The sequence below is a fragment of the Chrysochloris asiatica genome, unplaced genomic scaffold, assembly GCF_000296735.1.
Source record: "Chrysochloris asiatica unplaced genomic scaffold, ChrAsi1.0 scaffold00090, whole genome shotgun sequence".
Lineage (NCBI taxonomy): Eukaryota > Metazoa > Chordata > Mammalia > Afrosoricida > Chrysochloridae > Chrysochloris > Chrysochloris asiatica.
In genome coordinates, this window is record NW_006408608.1 from 1,167,107 (window position 1) to 1,183,112 (window position 16,006).

The 16,006-nt window shown below is 46.3% G+C and overlaps 1 protein-coding gene across 1 annotated transcript in view; it reads left to right on the forward strand.

Annotated features, from left to right (window-relative positions):
• The first annotated feature begins 2,153 nt into the window (after positions 1 to 2,153).
• LOC102842503 (taste receptor type 1 member 2-like) overlaps positions 2,154 to 16,006 on the forward strand; it is a 29,126-nt gene continuing 15,273 nt past the window's right edge. The window contains exons 1-4 of the mRNA XM_006866331.1: positions 2,154 to 2,335; positions 6,604 to 6,904; positions 10,904 to 11,671; positions 14,757 to 14,966. Coding sequence (XP_006866393.1) covers positions 2,154 to 2,335; positions 6,604 to 6,904; positions 10,904 to 11,671; positions 14,757 to 14,966 — 1,461 coding nt within the window. The remainder of the gene's footprint in view (positions 2,336 to 6,603; positions 6,905 to 10,903; positions 11,672 to 14,756; positions 14,967 to 16,006) is intronic.

Genomic DNA, 16,006 nt, shown 5'->3' on the forward strand with positions numbered 1-16,006 from the left:
ACTGACTTGATGCACTTAACAACAACAACCCTTTCCTGGAGGACACAGGGCTTGGCAGGGTGGGGAGGGAGATCGGTGGGTTTTGAAGCACCTTTTTGTACCTTTGAACTTCCTCCTACCGTGACCCCAGCACTCAGCAGCAGGTCCCCTAAGACTCCTGCTAGCCCCACTTCATGAGGACAGGCAAACCCATTGCCCCTGAATTGGTTCTGAGTCTTGGCACTCTTGCAGAGTTGTGTAAGACTGCTGCACAGGGCTCTAAAAGCGGTAATCATTACAGAAGCAGTAATCATTACAGAATCCAACACAGCAGTGGCTGTACCGTGCTTAATCACTGCACCACCAGGAAAAAGGCCTCTAATTCAAATGGGTCCCTAGTTCACAGATGTGGTCTTTGGAGGGTGTTCACCTTTGATTTTCGGCATTCTAAACTGTCCTCTTATCACCGCTACCCTCTAGTGTGAAGTCAAACACAGGCCTCAGGGGGTTCACTCTGACTGTGGCCTGTGGGCCTAACAAGAGGACAGCCACTCCTGGTCCCCACTCTCTGCTGTTACAGCTCTTTAGCAAAAACAGTCATCTCACGATGTGCTGTAGTCTGGAGAGGAAAAGCCACGCTCTCTGTGACTCCAATTTCAACTCTGTCCCTTCGGTGTCTCAAATTCCTCATTTGTGAAATGGGATTAGCAGTAGCCCCAGCTTCAATGAACATTATGGGTGGTGAGCATGTGACCTGGAGCCAGCTTCATTGTAAGTGCTCACCAGAAGTGTGTCTGATAGTTGCCACTGCTTTTTTGAGTACCTACGATGGGTCACTAGCGTAGTGTAGTGTAGTGGTTACGAATCGGGCTGAGGACTGCAAGGTCAGCAGTTCGAAACTACCTGCTGTTCCCCAGGAGAAAGATGAGGCATTCTGCTCCCGTAAAGATATACAGCCTCGGAAACCCTGTGCAGGGTCGCTATGAGTCAGAATCGACTCCACGGCACATAACAACAAGAAATGATGGGTCAGTTAGGAGCCTTGTGGTGTAGTGGGTTACACATTGGACTGCTAACCACACAGTTAACAGTTCGAGCCCATCACCTGCTTCGTGGAAAGAAATGGGCCTGTCGGCTCCCATAAATAATGATTTACAGCCTCGGAAGCCCTACAGAGTCACTATGAATTGGAACTGAGTCAACAGTACACCACCACATCTATGGCTCAGAGGGCAGTGGAAGTTCAATGATAAAATTCTTGTCTTCCATGCAGGAGACCTGGGTTTGGTTCCTGGACAGTGTACCTCAGCCACAGCCAGGTTTCAGTGGAGCAGCCAGACAGTCGGAAGAAAGGTCTGGCAATCTGTTTCTGGAAACGAGCTACTGAAAACCCCTGTGTATCGCACAGCCCAATCGGCAACCAATTATGTGGGTAGTGCACAAGGTCAGCGGTTCAAACCCACCACTTGTCCCATGGAAACTCTATACAGGGTCGCTATGAGTCAGAATCGACTCGACAGCAGTTAGCAACAACAGCAGGAGTGGGCAGCCTTTGGTTCTCTTGTATGTGGGGTTGGCATGAGTTAGAAGCCAACTCAGACAGTGAACATCACCAGCAACTATGGATCAGCTACCATAAGTACATTTTTGTTTGTTGTGTTGTTAAGACTCATCGAGTGGGTTCAGACTCATAGAGACCCTGTATATGGTTTATGAGAAGCGGCTGGTGAGCTTGAACTGCTGATCTTGCAGTTCACATGACCTTGAAGTCTAGTGCATTAACCAACCCATGGTGCCACACCAGGACTCCATAAGTGCATTACCACATAGCAAGTCCAGCTTGGTTAGACTCGAAAGCGTGGGTTCTTTTTCCACACTACTATGTCTCCCAATGAGACATCTCCTGATGTTCCTTCTCCCAAATGTTCCAGAGGTTAGGTGGATGAGACCTACCCTTGTAGCTAGCCACACTCTCCCTGAGAAAGGATTGCTCCCACTCCAGCGCCCCTCCCCACAGGAGCCCTCAAACCTCCCCACCTGCCCCAGGTGCTTCCTGCCCCCTCTCCCTCAGTGGCAGGACCATTACTATGTAAATGTCTATGCAAATCCGTGGTGTCAGAGCGGCCAGCTCTCTGATGAGGCAGAGCCACCTCCTCAAACCCCACTTTGCGGCCATGATGTCCCAGGCTAGGACAGTCTGCTCCCTGGTCCTCCTCCTACAGGCCCTGACTGGGCTGACTCAGAACTCTGACTTCCACTTGGCCGGGGACTACCTCCTGGGTGGCCTCTTCACTCTCCATGCCAACCTGAAGGGCATCGTCCACCTCAACTACCTGCAGGTGCCCAAGTGCAAGGAGTAAGTCTCCAGTATGAGGCTGGGCATGGTGGCAGGGTGAGGGCTGGTCCTTGGGAGGTCAGACCAGGACCAAGGGCCCAGAACATTTCTCCGGACTCAATGCCAAGGCATGCTCCCCTCCTGGAATCTAGCCCAGCAGTCCCCAGGGAGGCTTCACAGAGATACCAAAATACTTGGTGATCATGTTCGGACCTGGGTGGTGGTTATGTGCCATGGAATTGGTTCCGACTCATAGTGACCCTATACAGGGTTTCCGAGGCTGTAAATCTTTCCGGGAGCAGAAAGCCTCATCTTTATCCCGCGGAACAGCTGGTAGTTTCGAACTGTTGAGCTTGCGGTTTGCAGCCCAATTCATAACCACTATGCTACCAGAGCTCCTTTATTAGAGCCTAGAGAATCTTAAAGATCATCTTTCCCCTTTAGCAACTGGGGGCTCCCAGTGAGTCCAATGCAAAGTCCAGCCTAGAAAGTCGGTCTTCTGCTTTTAGGAGGCAGAATGTCATTTCGGGTTACAGATTTTCTTGCTGCATTCTGCTTGGTTTTAGACTAGAGGGGAAGAGTTACTTTATTTTATTATTATTCCTATTATTCTGAGGACTGTGAGTAGGTAGGGGTGCTTCCAGGATTGGAGGGGATCTTCTCTGTCCCCTTCCCACATCTCATAACGTGTTTTTTTAAGAAACTTTTATTGTGTGTTGATTGAGTGAAGGCTTACAGGGCAGATCACCAGTTTTGCATTCAGCAAATCACTGTAATGATTACAATCGCCTCCATACACCCTTGTTGTTGTTAAGTGCCGTCGAGTCGGTTCCGACCCATAGCGACCCTGAATAGGGTTTCCGAGGCTGTAAATCTTTACGGGAGCAGATCGCCTCATCTTTCTCCCGCGGAGCAGCTGGTAGTTTCGAACTGCTGACCTTCCGGTTCGCAGCCCGATTCGTAATCACTACGCTACCAGAGTTTTAGCCAACAGTATTTACCGCTATTATCTTTTTTTGTTGTACACATACCATATTGTAAATATATATTTGTTTAAATATCCAAAGGGCACATTTTGCAAGCCAGCCTCCTGCCTGCAGGCACACTGCCTTTCTTCGTCCATGGGCCCAGAGTTCTCGGCTGCTCTGTCTCTCTGTCTTCACATCTGCCACCATCTCTGTTGTTTCTGCTTTTCTGGTTGGAATCCCTCACTCCTCTCATGTTCCTCCCTTTTGATGGTCCTAGGATCCTCTGTTCCTGAAATGGCATATTAACTGCTTCTGCCTTTTAGTTGTACCTCTTCTACATTTACAGTTGTGACAATCATCATTAGACCTGAAAATAGTTACTCACAATTAAATAATAAAATCCTATCCCCCTCATCACCAGACCCATCTGGACAAGATGAAAAAAAACTATTCGGTAGGGTTTCTGGCTTAGTCCTCTCGTTCTGACACAAAGCACCCTCATGAAAGCTTGTAAGCCAGCCACTTCATGCCTTTATAGCCTGTCTGAAATCTACGTTGCCTGTCCCCATCAACTCAGTCCTTGATCCTTGATATGAAGAATCCTTCCCTATTTGGTTGGAAGTTCTTTGCGGCCTCATCCATTATTAAAGGTCTAGTGGATCGGGTTGTAGCAGTTAATGCTTGCTCCCTGTATCATACTTCTTTATCTTCATCTGGTCAAATTCTGGTTGGCAATCCATTCAAGCTAGAGCCAATGGGTAACTGTAACATTCTTGGGATGGCAGCATCATCTGAGTTGCTGAACATGACCATCTTCATGCATTATGAAGGCCAAGCTTGGGATCATAAAATAGTGACCTTGGTCAGTTTGAACCACAAGATTGGTGGCTCAAACTCACCAGCCACTCCTAGGAAACTCTATACAGGGTCACTATGAGTTGGAACCAACTCCATGGTACTTAACAACAACATCAAAAAGGGATAAAGGCATCCTGTGAGACAGGGAGAAAAGAATCCATTGACATTGAGTCGAGCGTGACTCACAGCGACCCTCTAGGACAGAGTAAACCTTTACAGAAGCTCACTGCTACACCTTTCTCCCCTGGAGTGGCTGGCGAGTTTAAACTGCCGGACTTTAACTTAACAGTCAAGTGCTTGACTACCATGCCATCAGGTATCCTTGGAGAAAAGAAGGAAGGTACAAAAGGTGATAGATTGTTGGTTATAAAAAGTGCACCATTTATATGATGTTGGTGCAGAACGGTGAGGGGGCTGATGCTGGTGTTGATACAGAACATGATGTTAGCAAGGATGAGCTGATGCCTGCAATAATACCAAGGACTCTAATGAAGGTACCAATGGTGGTGGGAATGATGGCATTTGTCTGATCTGCTGTTGTTTGGTGCCGTCTAGTCAGTAGCGACTCATAGCGACCCTATATACAACAGAACAAAATACTGCCCGGTCCTGTGCCTGTCACAATCATTGTCACAATCATTGTCACAATCATTGTCACAATCATTGTCACAATCATTGCTATGCCTGAGCCCATTGCTGCCCTGGTACCAATCCATTTCATTGGGGGTCTTCCTCTTTTTCTATGACCCTTCTCTTTACCAAACATGATATCTTTCTCCAGGTACTGGTCCCTCCTGATAATATGTCTGAAGTATGAGAGATGAAGTTTGACCATGCTGGCTTCCAAGGAGCACTCTGGTTGTATTTCTTGCAACCAGATCTGTTTGTTCTTTTGGAAGTGTATGGTACTTTTAATATTCTCTTCCAATATCATAACTCAAATGCATCAGTTTTCTATGGTCTTCCTTATCCTTTGTCCGAATTTCACATGCATATGAGGTTATTGAAAATACCATGACTTAGGTCAGACTCACCTTACTCCTCAAACTCTTTAAACACTCTAACTTTAAGGTGCTCTTCAACACTTTAAAGAGATCTTACGCAGCAGATTTGCCTAATACAATACGTCGTTTGATTTCTTGACTGCTGCTTCCATGAGTGTTGATGGTTGATCCTAGCAAAATGAAGTCTTTGACAACTTGAATTTTTTCTCCCCTTATATGGATGTTGTTTATTGGTCCAGTGGTGAGGATTTCACAGTATAAGAGGCTAGAAGTCCAAAATCAAGGTGTCTGCTCTAGGAAAAGACTCTGGGGAACAGTCCTTGTCTCCTTTCAACACCTACGGGCCCAGTGTTCCTTAGTGATCTACATTTGTCTTGGCATCAAGATTCCCTGAATCTAGGAGGTTTTCAGCACAGAGACCCTTGAGCCAAAGGATGCACTCTGCTTGAGACTCATCTTCTTTGGTGGTCGTCAAGTCCCTGTGATCTCTGTTTGCTTGTTTATTTTATGTTTCAAAAGAGATTGACCAAAGATGCAACCTACTTTTGTAGATTGTGGAGTACTGGTGTGGCACTGTAGGATAAACACTAGACCGTAGGTTGATCTGAACCACAAGGTGGCGGTTCAGACTAACCAACTGCTCCTTAGAAACCTTATACAGGGTCCCTGTGAGTCAGAACCAACTCAGCGGCACTTAACAATAACAACAATCCTGCCTTCTTGACATAACTGCCGCTAATTCTGCCTTATTTACATCAAAGACTTGAACATTTCAACACGTAAGATAATTTTACCAGATCACAGGATGGAAGAGAATTCCTTAATCCTGGGACTCATGGCCTAGAATCATCATCATGATGTGTAATTTTAGGGGACACAATTCAACCCACAGCAGTTGTGATGCTGGTAATGTTGACAACAGTAGTTGTGGTGATAACAAAAGGGTGAAGAGTGTGATAGGGATGGTGGAGGTGGTGATGTGTTAGTGGTAGTGGTGATGGTGGTAATGATGGTGATGGTGGTGATAGTGATTGTGTGCCCTTGTGGTCACAGGGATGTGATGCTTGTAATGACCGTGGTGGTAATGCTGGTCATAGGAGTAGTGGATGATGATGGTGATGGTGAGGTGGTGATGGTGATGGTTATAGTGGGTAATGATGGTCACAGAGATGTGGTGAGATTAGTGGGGTAATGATGGAAGTCACAGGGCTGGTGATGATAGCAGTGGTAGCCGTGATGGTGGTCACAAATGTCATGATGTCAGTGGTGGCCATAATGATCCCATCCTAGAGATGGGATGCAGTGACAATAATGTGGTAAAAATGGCAGCCAGAATCTTCTAGAGCAGATCATTCTTGGACAATGCTTTGGCTTTCCTGTGGCAGGCAGGATGAGTAGGTTGACTCTTCAGCCTCCTCCCGTCCTCACTCTGTACCTGCTTCTTGCCTCACCCCTCTAGGTATGAAATGAAGGTGCTGGGCTACAACCTCATGCAGGCCATGCGCTTTGCGGTGGAAGAGATTAACAATGACAGCTGGCTGCTGCCAGACGTGCGGCTGGGTTATGAGATGGTGGATGTCTGCTACATCTCCAACAACATCCAGCCTGTGCTCTACTTCCTGTCGCATGATGACTACTTCTTGCCCATCCAGGATGACTACAGCAGCTATGTGCCCCGTGTGGTGGCTATCATTGGCCCCGACAACTCTGAGTCTACCAGTACTGTGGCCAACTTCCTCTCCCTGTTTCTCCTTCCACAGGTGAGGCTCTGGATCATGGGAGACAGGTCTGGGGAGTGGGCTGAGTGGTAGTTATTCAGAAGGCCCACTTCTTCCCAGCAATCTTAAAGGATGGTGATGGTGAGAACAGAGGCAAGATCAGGACATTGACCCCAACCCCTGGTCTCCTTCCCTCATCCTGGAAAGGCAGCTGAGTCTATTGGTTAAGGGTGCAGGCTTTGGAAGCAGACAGACCTGGGTGTGCATCTTGACTCTTAAGCCTTATCCAACTCTCTTAACTCTGAGCCTCAAACTCCACCCCCTTGCCCTGTAAAGTGAAATGAGAGTTCCATCACAGGACTGTCTGAAGATGAAAATATTCCAGCTACTTAAGAGTTCCTAGCACACTGTTGTTGTTGTTATTGTGAGGTGCCATTGAGTTGGTTCTGACTCATAGTGACCCTAATGAAAAACAGAATGAAACACTGCCCAGTCTTGTGCCATCTTCACAATTGCTGTTACGAGTGAGTTTGTTGCTGCTGCCACTGTGCCATTCCAGCTCATTGGGAGGCTTCTTCTTCACCTGGTAAATGTCCCAAGCCTGAGAGACCATCCTGGCTTCTAAGGAGCATTCTAGCTATACTTCTTCCAAGACAGATTTATTTGATTTTCCGAGAATCTAGAGTACTTTCGATGTTCTTCTCCAATACCATAACTCAACTGCATCAATTCTTCTATGGTTTTCCCTATTCATTGTCCAAATTTCACATGCATACGAGGCTACTGAAAATGCCATGGCTTGGGTCAGGCATAATTTTGCCCTCAAACTGACAACTTTGCTCGTCAACACTTTAAAGAGATCTTGTGCAACCGATTTGCCTAATGCATTGTAGTTTAATTTCTTGGCCGCTGCTTTCATGAGTGTTGATTGTGGATTTATGCAAAATGAAGTCTTTAGTGAGCACCTCTTGTGATATATCAATTTGCTGAAAGATTTCAATTTGTATTCTGTCAGTTTTTCACCAGTGCCTTCAGTGCACCTTGCACTTGTTCCTTCAGTAGTACCACTGGCTCTTGATCATATGCTACCTCTTGAAATAGTTGAACATCGTCCATTTCTTTTTGGTGCAGTGACTCTGTATATTCTATCTCTCTTCTTTTGAGTCTTTCTGCATCATTCAATATTTTGCCCATAGAATCCTTCAATATTTCAAGTTGAGGCTTGAATTGTTCTTCAGTTTGTTCAGCTTGAGAAATGCACATTTCATGATCACATTTGACTTTGTCTTCTCCAGCTGTCCTTTGAACATCTCTGTTTATTTCAATAACTTTCTCATTTCTTCTATTTACTTTAGCATCCCTACACTGGAGAGCAAATTTCACTCTCTCTGTCATCTCTATTTTGGTCTTTTCTCTTTTTTCTGGCTTTTTAATGACCATTTGCTTACTTACTGTATGATATTCTTTACATCATTCCACAGCTCTTCCATTCTTCAGTTATCAGTGTCTAATGCTTCAAATCTGTTCTTGAAATGGTCTCTAAATTAAGGTGGGATATGTTCAAGGTCATATTTGGCTCTGATAGACTTGTTTTAATTTTCTTCAGCTTCAGCCTGAATTTGCATATGAGCAATTGATGATCTGTTCCACAGTTGGTCCCTGACCTGGTTTTGGCAGATGATATTAAGTTTTTCCACCATATCACCCCACAGATGTAGTCAATTTGGTTTCTGTGTATTCTGTCTAGTGAGATCCATGTATATAGTCACGTTTTATGTTGTTTCAAAAAGGTATTTGCAATGAAGAAGTCATTGGTCCTACGAGTTTCTATCATGTGATCTCCAGCATCATTTCTATCACCAAGGCCATATTTGTTTCCAACCTTTGTATTTCATTCACCAGTAATTATCAGCACAACTTGATTAAATGCTCAATCATTGAAGAAGTTGGTAGAATTCTTCAATTTCATCGTCACTGGCTTTAGTGGTTGGTGTGTACATTTGAATAATAGTGGTATTAACTGGTCTTCCTTGTAGGCGTGTGGATATTATCCTATCACAGACAACAACTTTGTACTTCAAGATAGATATTGCAATGTTCTTTGTGATGATGATACATGCGATGCCATTCTTCTTCAATTAGTCATTCCCGGCATAGTAAACCATGTACTTGTCAGATTCAGAATAACCAATACCAGGCCATTTTGGCTCATTAATGCCTAGAATATTGATTTTTATGCATCCCATTGCATTTTTGACAACTTCCAATTTTCCAAGATTCATACTTCATACATTCCACGTCTGATTATTTTGGATGTTTGCAGCTGTTTCTTCACATTTTGAGTTGTGCCCCACCAGCAAATGAAGGTCCTGAAAGCTTTCCTCCATTTGCGTCATCACAGTCCACTACTTTGAGGAGGCAGCTCTTCCTCAGTCTTACTTTGAGTGCCTTGCAACCAGAGGGGCTCATCTTCTGGTACTATGTCCCACAGTTTGTTGTTTTTCTAAAGTGCCATCTAGTCAGTTCTGACCCATAGCATCCCTGTATAAGGTTTCCAAGGAGTGATTGATGAGCTTGACCCACTGACCTTGTAGTTCAAACCGACTTTGCAGTCCAGTGCATTAACTCACAGTGCCACACCACAATATTCTGGTGTTATTTGTAATGTTTCCAATGTAGCACACTGTAGGTAGTCAATAATGGTTGTTATATAAAGTATCTTACACAGGTCAGCAGTTCGAAACTACCAATGGTTCCTTGGGAGAAAGATGAGGCTTTCTGCTCCCATAAAGATCTGCAGCCTCGGAAACCCTGTACAGGGTTGCTATGAGTCAGAACTGACTCCATGGCACATAACCACTACCTCACCAGCCAAGGGTCTTGGGGATGCTGTGGGTTAATGTGCTGGACTGCAAGGTCGGTTTGAACTGTAAGGTCGGTGGTTCAAGCTCACCAGCTGCTCCTCGGAAACCCTATACAGGGTCGCTATGAGTCAGAACCGACTCCATGGCTTTTAACAGTGACAACAGTCAAGAATCTTCCACACAGGATCCTCAATAAGTGTTGATAGATAGTGTTGTGAAAGCAGCTAAGCCAGGGCTTGGCCCAAAGGGGGTACTCACTACATGTTAGTGGCATTGTTTTACTATACTCCAGTTTGTTGTTGTTAAGTGCCATTGAGTTGGTACTGGCTCATAGTGACCCTATGCACTGCAGAAGGAAACAATGGCCAGCACTGTGCCATCCTCACAATCGTAGCTACATTTGAGCCCATTGCTGTTGCCACTTTGCCAACCCATCTCGCTGGGGGTCTATTTTATTTCAGTAAAGTATAGTTTAGTGCTATTCATTTTTTTTTCAAATTGTGCTAAATATATGGTGATATTAGATAAGTACTGGGCTTCTAACTACAAGGCTGGCGATCCAAACCCACAGTTGCTCCTCGGAGAGTGGGGTCTCTCTGAGTCGGAACTAACAACAGATATAGGTAATAAAACACCATTTCTTCAGTCTGCAAATGTATAATTCAGTGATTGTTCATCTTTACATTGCCAGCCCAGAGCATGGCACACAATAGGTACTTTATTATTTGTAGATGATGGATTTGGAGTTGATGTTGCCCAAAGCCTGGCATACACTAGGTTCCTACTAAATGTTAGTGACATGTTGATTAGCACTATAAATCACTTAGTTCAGGGCCTGACTCACAGTTGTTGTTAAGTGCCCTCCAGTGGGCTCTGATTCATAGTGACCCTGTATAGGGTTTCTGGGAGTGGCTGGTGGGTTTGAACTGTTGATCTCGTGGTTAGCAGTCCAATGCTTATCCCACAGTGCCACACCAGGACTCCAGGAGATAGTAGGTCCTCACTAAATGTATTCACAGTGAGGACTGGCACTTGTGCTCTGCCTCTGTCAGCCCCTGGAGCCCCTCAGTGTATGTTCCCTGCTAAATCTCACTAGCAGGATGATGGCAGGTGGGAGCCCCCAGGCCATGCACTTGGTGGGACCCATGCTAATGCGCCAGCCCCCTTCCTCTGGCAGATCACCTACAGTGCCATCAGCGATGAACTGCGTGACAAGCAGCGCTTCCCCACGGTGCTGCGAACAGTGCCGAGCGCTGAACATCAGATCAAGGCCATGGTACTGTTCATGGTGCGGTACGGCTGGAACTGGGTCATCATGCTGGTGAGCAGCGACGACTACGGTCAAGAGAATGGCCATCTGCTCAGAGAACAGCTGGCGGGCCAGGGCATCTGCATCGCCTTCCAGGAGACGCTGCCCAGGCTGCAGCCCAGCCTGACGGAGGCAGAGCATGAGCGCTTGGCTGCCATCGTGCACAAGCTGCAGGAGAGCAAGGCGCGCGTGGTAGTCTTGCTGTCGCTTGACCTGGCCCTGCATCACTTCTTCCACGAGGTGCTGCGCCAGAACCTCACGGGCATCGTGTGGATCGCTTCCGAGTCCTGGGCCATCGACCCGGTCCTGCACAACCTCACCGAGTTGCGGCACATGGGCACCTTCCTGGGCGTCACCACCCAGAGCGTGCCCATCCCGCGCTTCAGTGAGTTCCGCGTTCGCCAAGCTTACTACGGGCCACCTGCGCCCAACAAGACCAGCCCACCAGCTACCTGCAACCAGGAGTGCCACACCTGCCTGGACGCCGCCAAGTCCTTTAACACCATCCTCACGCTCTCAGGCGAGCGCGTGGTCTACAACGTGTACTCAGCCGTTTACGTGGTGGCTCACGCCTTGCACAGTCTCCTGAGATGCAATGAGACCCGCTGCTCCAAGGAGGTGGTGTACCCTTGGAAGGTGAGGGTCGGGCCTGCCCTAAGCGGGGACACATGCGCAGGTGCAGACTCTGTGATTGCTATGGGATGGTAGAAGGCACCCCCTCTGTTAGTGGGTTCTGGGTAAACAGTGTGATAAACCAGGGGACCATCTCGTGCTTCCATCCCTTGTTTATAGAACCAGAAGCCCTTCTTGGTGTCCAAGCAAAACTCCTTTTAGTAACCAATTGTCACAGTCCCAAAGAGTCTATCCTTAGAGATTCAGGTGAGATGCCCTTGAAGGATGTGGTGGAAGCCTCCATCTCTCCAGGATCAGGCTCTAGGAATGGACTTGTGTTTTCCCATCTACCTCTTTGAGGTCCTGCTTCAGATTTACAGATCTCTCATTGCCCCTTGAACACTGTCACGGTTGAAATGTTGTCCCTGAAACAGTGTTAACTCTCCTTCCAAAGAATTGAGAAGGCATGACACACTTACTCCAGGCAAAAGAAGTTGGAAAGACAAGAGGTTTAGGGAAAAGTAAGATAGAGATATTCTTACAGAGAACAGGCCCCAATACAATTTGGCTTCTTCTTTATAAACCCCTTTGCCAGGGGAGTGGGCCATGAGTGCCCAGGGAAATGGTCTGTAGACGTTTCCTTGAATCCTGTTTCCTCAGGCTTCAGGTTATCACTAACTAACTTTGTTTTTCTTATGTTGGTTTCCCCTTTCACCTACCCCTCTTAACTAACTTTATTTCTCCTTACAATAGTTTCTTCTGTGTCCTACTCCTTGGTTGTTGCTGTTAAGTGCTGCTGAGTCGGATTCAACTCATAAAGACCCTGTATAGGGTTTCCAAGGAGCAGCTGGTGAGTTTGAACCACCCACCTTGTGGTTCAAACCTACTTTTCGGTTCAGTGCTTTATCCCACAGCTCCACAGCTCCTTAGCTAACTTCATTTCCTCTTGCAAACAATCTTCACTTTCCCACTCTTTTCAGAAAATTCCTTCTTGCTGAGGTTGTTTTTTTCCCTGTGTAGACAGGCCATACCTAGTTCTAACTACCTAGTAAACTAACCTAATTTTACATCACCTTGATTCAGACTCAAGTCCTGGAATGTGCAAATGGTAACACTTCACTGTTAATAGAAAGGTTAGAGGCTTGAGTCTCCTCAGAGGCACTCTAGAAGAAGCCACTGAAAGCCCTATGGAAGTCACCACAAGTCACTGATCTCCGCAGCAACTGGTTGGTTTTGATGCAGACCTGTAACTTAAATCTGTGTTTTTCTGACTCTCTCACACACATACACACATAAGTACTACTCACATGAAGACTCCAGAGGTATAGAAAATTTTACTGAACCTCAAAGAAGTAAAAGGGATTCACATCAGAGACTTACAGTTTATACTTAGATATTAGACATGTCGACTCTTGAACAGGAGTGGCGCTGTGGGATAATGCATCAAACTGCAAAGTCATTTGAACTGCAAGGTTGGTGGTTCAAGCTCATCAGCTTCTCCTTGGAAACCCTATACAGGGTCACTATGGGTTGGAATCTACTCAGTGGCACTTAACAACAACTCTTTTTTTTCTTCTTAAATGATTTATTGTGAATTAAGTGATAGTTTACATAGGAGAACATTAGTTTTACATTCATTCTATCGTATATCGTCTCATTGCCATGGTTACAATCCCCTTCATGCAATCCTTCCCCCATGCCCCCCAGGTCTTCAGCACACAGTCGCTCTCCCTCTCTGGGTCTAAAGTCTCCAGCTGCTCCATCGCTCCACATCATCATCTCTGGCTCCATTTCAGGCATCACTGCTTCTCTGGGTAGGGTCCCACTCTCTGCTCTTCTCCCTTGATGGTCCTAGGGACCTCCACTCCTAGACTGAAAAGTTAATCACTCCCCTCCTTGCTATAAAACATCTACTTTTACATTTCCAACCCTCACAATCAGTCCTGATAACAATTATTCACTATTGTATCACAAGAGACCCATCTGCATTTCATTGCATCAGCCCCGCCTAGACAGATTGAATACCACTCACTGGAGATTCTACCTTCCTCCAGGCCCTCTGGGTCTAGGTTCCCTCTTGAAACCTTGTAAGCCAGTCACTTCTTGCCTTTGTAGCCCCCCGCCCCCCATTTTGGGTAGCCAATGTCCAAGTTTCCCATCCCTGTCCACTCTGTGTTAACAACAACTCTTGAACAGTTCCTTGCCTTTTTTTTCAGTTTGGAGTCAGCCTCCCACTCTACTGTCCAACCACCCTCCAACTCCTGCTCATGTTCCCTCTTTAGTCTCCCCTTCTGCCCCTTTTCTAGACCCTACCATCTTCAAGTACCTAGTTGCGTACTTCACAGAGCAATTTCATTCAGTCTTTGAAAAAAAAAATCTATTTATCTATACCTTGTTACTGTGTTGTTTGTTGTTAGGTGCCGTCAAGTCCGTTCCAGCTCATAGCAACCCTTTTACAATAGAATGAAACACTGCCCAGTCCTGCATTATCCTTACCATTGTTAGATTTGAGCTCATTACTGCTGCCACTGCGCCAGTCCATCTTGTTGGGGTCTTCCTCTTTTTCACGGACCCTCCACTTTACCAAGCATGGTTTGCCCAAAGTCACACAGCAATTCAAGGATAGAACTAGGGATGAAATTCAGGCCAGAGGATACAAATGAAAGAGACAGGGGACTCTGGGCCACAAACTGGGTCCCAAAGGGATGGCTGAAGCGACTTTCAGGGAAAGAAAACTATTAACTTCTGCTGATGTAAATGCTTACTATTTTTCAGCTACAGTTCTCATTACCTAGTATATATATATTTATTTATTTTCCAAAGCCCAGATGATATGTTTGTTTGTTTTTCCCCACACTCACTTAGCAGCAGAAGAAATGGGGGCTTACAAAGGTTAAGTGACAGACTCAAATTCTCACAATGCTAGGAAGTGGTAGAACTAAGACCCAAACCCAGATGTGTCTGATCATAAAGCCAGAGCCCTCAGCAAACTGTAACATTTTTGAAGACTTCTTGTGCCTATCTTACAGATGTGCAAACTGAGTCTTGGGGGACAGTAGAGTTTCTCTCAAATATGACCAGCCTATACTACCAATCCACTTCCCTTCAGCTACTTCAAGAGATCTGGAAGGTCAACTTTACCCTCCTGGGCCACCAAATCTTCTTCGACCAACAGGGAGACCTGTCCCTGGGCCTGGAGATCATCCAGTGGTGCTGGAACCTGAGCCAGAACCCCTTCCAGACCATTGCTTTCTACCACCCAGTGCAGGGGCAGCTGCGGAACATGGCCCCCATCTTCTGGAACACCGCCAACAACACGGTCAGCTCTTAGAGGGACTGGTGGGTGGGCAGGCCTGGGGACTGGGCATCGGGGATCGTGCTGGGTGGCAAGAACCCTTTTTAACAAGGAGGACACCCAGAAGCTATTGTTGCTAGCTGGTAGGGTCTCTACGTGCAGGTGTATAGTCTGGGGTTTAACCCTTCCTCCTTTGATTGAAGACTGTGGAAGTTCAAGACTTTCTGGACCCCCAGGACAGAGGGGCTAAGAGATAAGTAAACATCTACTGAACACGGTTGTGCCAGGTCCTCTGCTAAGAAACTCAATCCCCATAGTAATTCTTTGAGAGAGATGCTACCATTCTCCCCATTGCATGGATTAGGAAGCTGAAGGCACAGAGAAGTTGTGTGACCTGCCTAAGACCACACAGCCTTTAGCCACTGTCACAGGATGGAGAGTTTGCTGTGGGGGGTCCAGGGAAAAAACAATGGCTAAGTTGTTGTTGTCGTTGAGTGCTGTCGAGTCAACTCCGACCCATAGCAACCCTGCATAAAGTTTCCAAGAGCAGCTGGTGAGCTTGAACCACCGACCTTGAAGTTCAAATGACTTTGCAGTTTAGCGCATTATATTTTGCTTTTACTTTGTGCCAAGCCCTGGTCTCTGTGTTTACTTGTATATGCTCGTTGGTAGCCCTTTGAGTTGGGACCATTATTGCTCGGGTTTTGCAGACAAGGGCCCCCAGGTGCAGAGGTGAAGTTACTTCAGAAGGCCATGGAGCTAGGAAATGGCAGAGCAGGAGTGTGAGCCCCTAGCTCTGACCCCTGGGCACAGGTTGCTCCTTTTTTCACTGCTTCAGGCCAAGAGGCGTGAGGTGAGAAGGGCATGTTCTATTTTGAATTACGTTGGTGTTCTGTTGAAACAGGGACCTAGGGTACCCCGCAGGTAAACTGCAGGTGCTTAAAATGTGTGTAGGATGCAGAATATGCTCCTTATAGCAAAATATCACAAAGAGCTGTCTTCATGTCCCTCTTTTCTTCTGGGAAACAGAAATTCAAGAATTTATCTTTTTTTAAAAAAAAAAA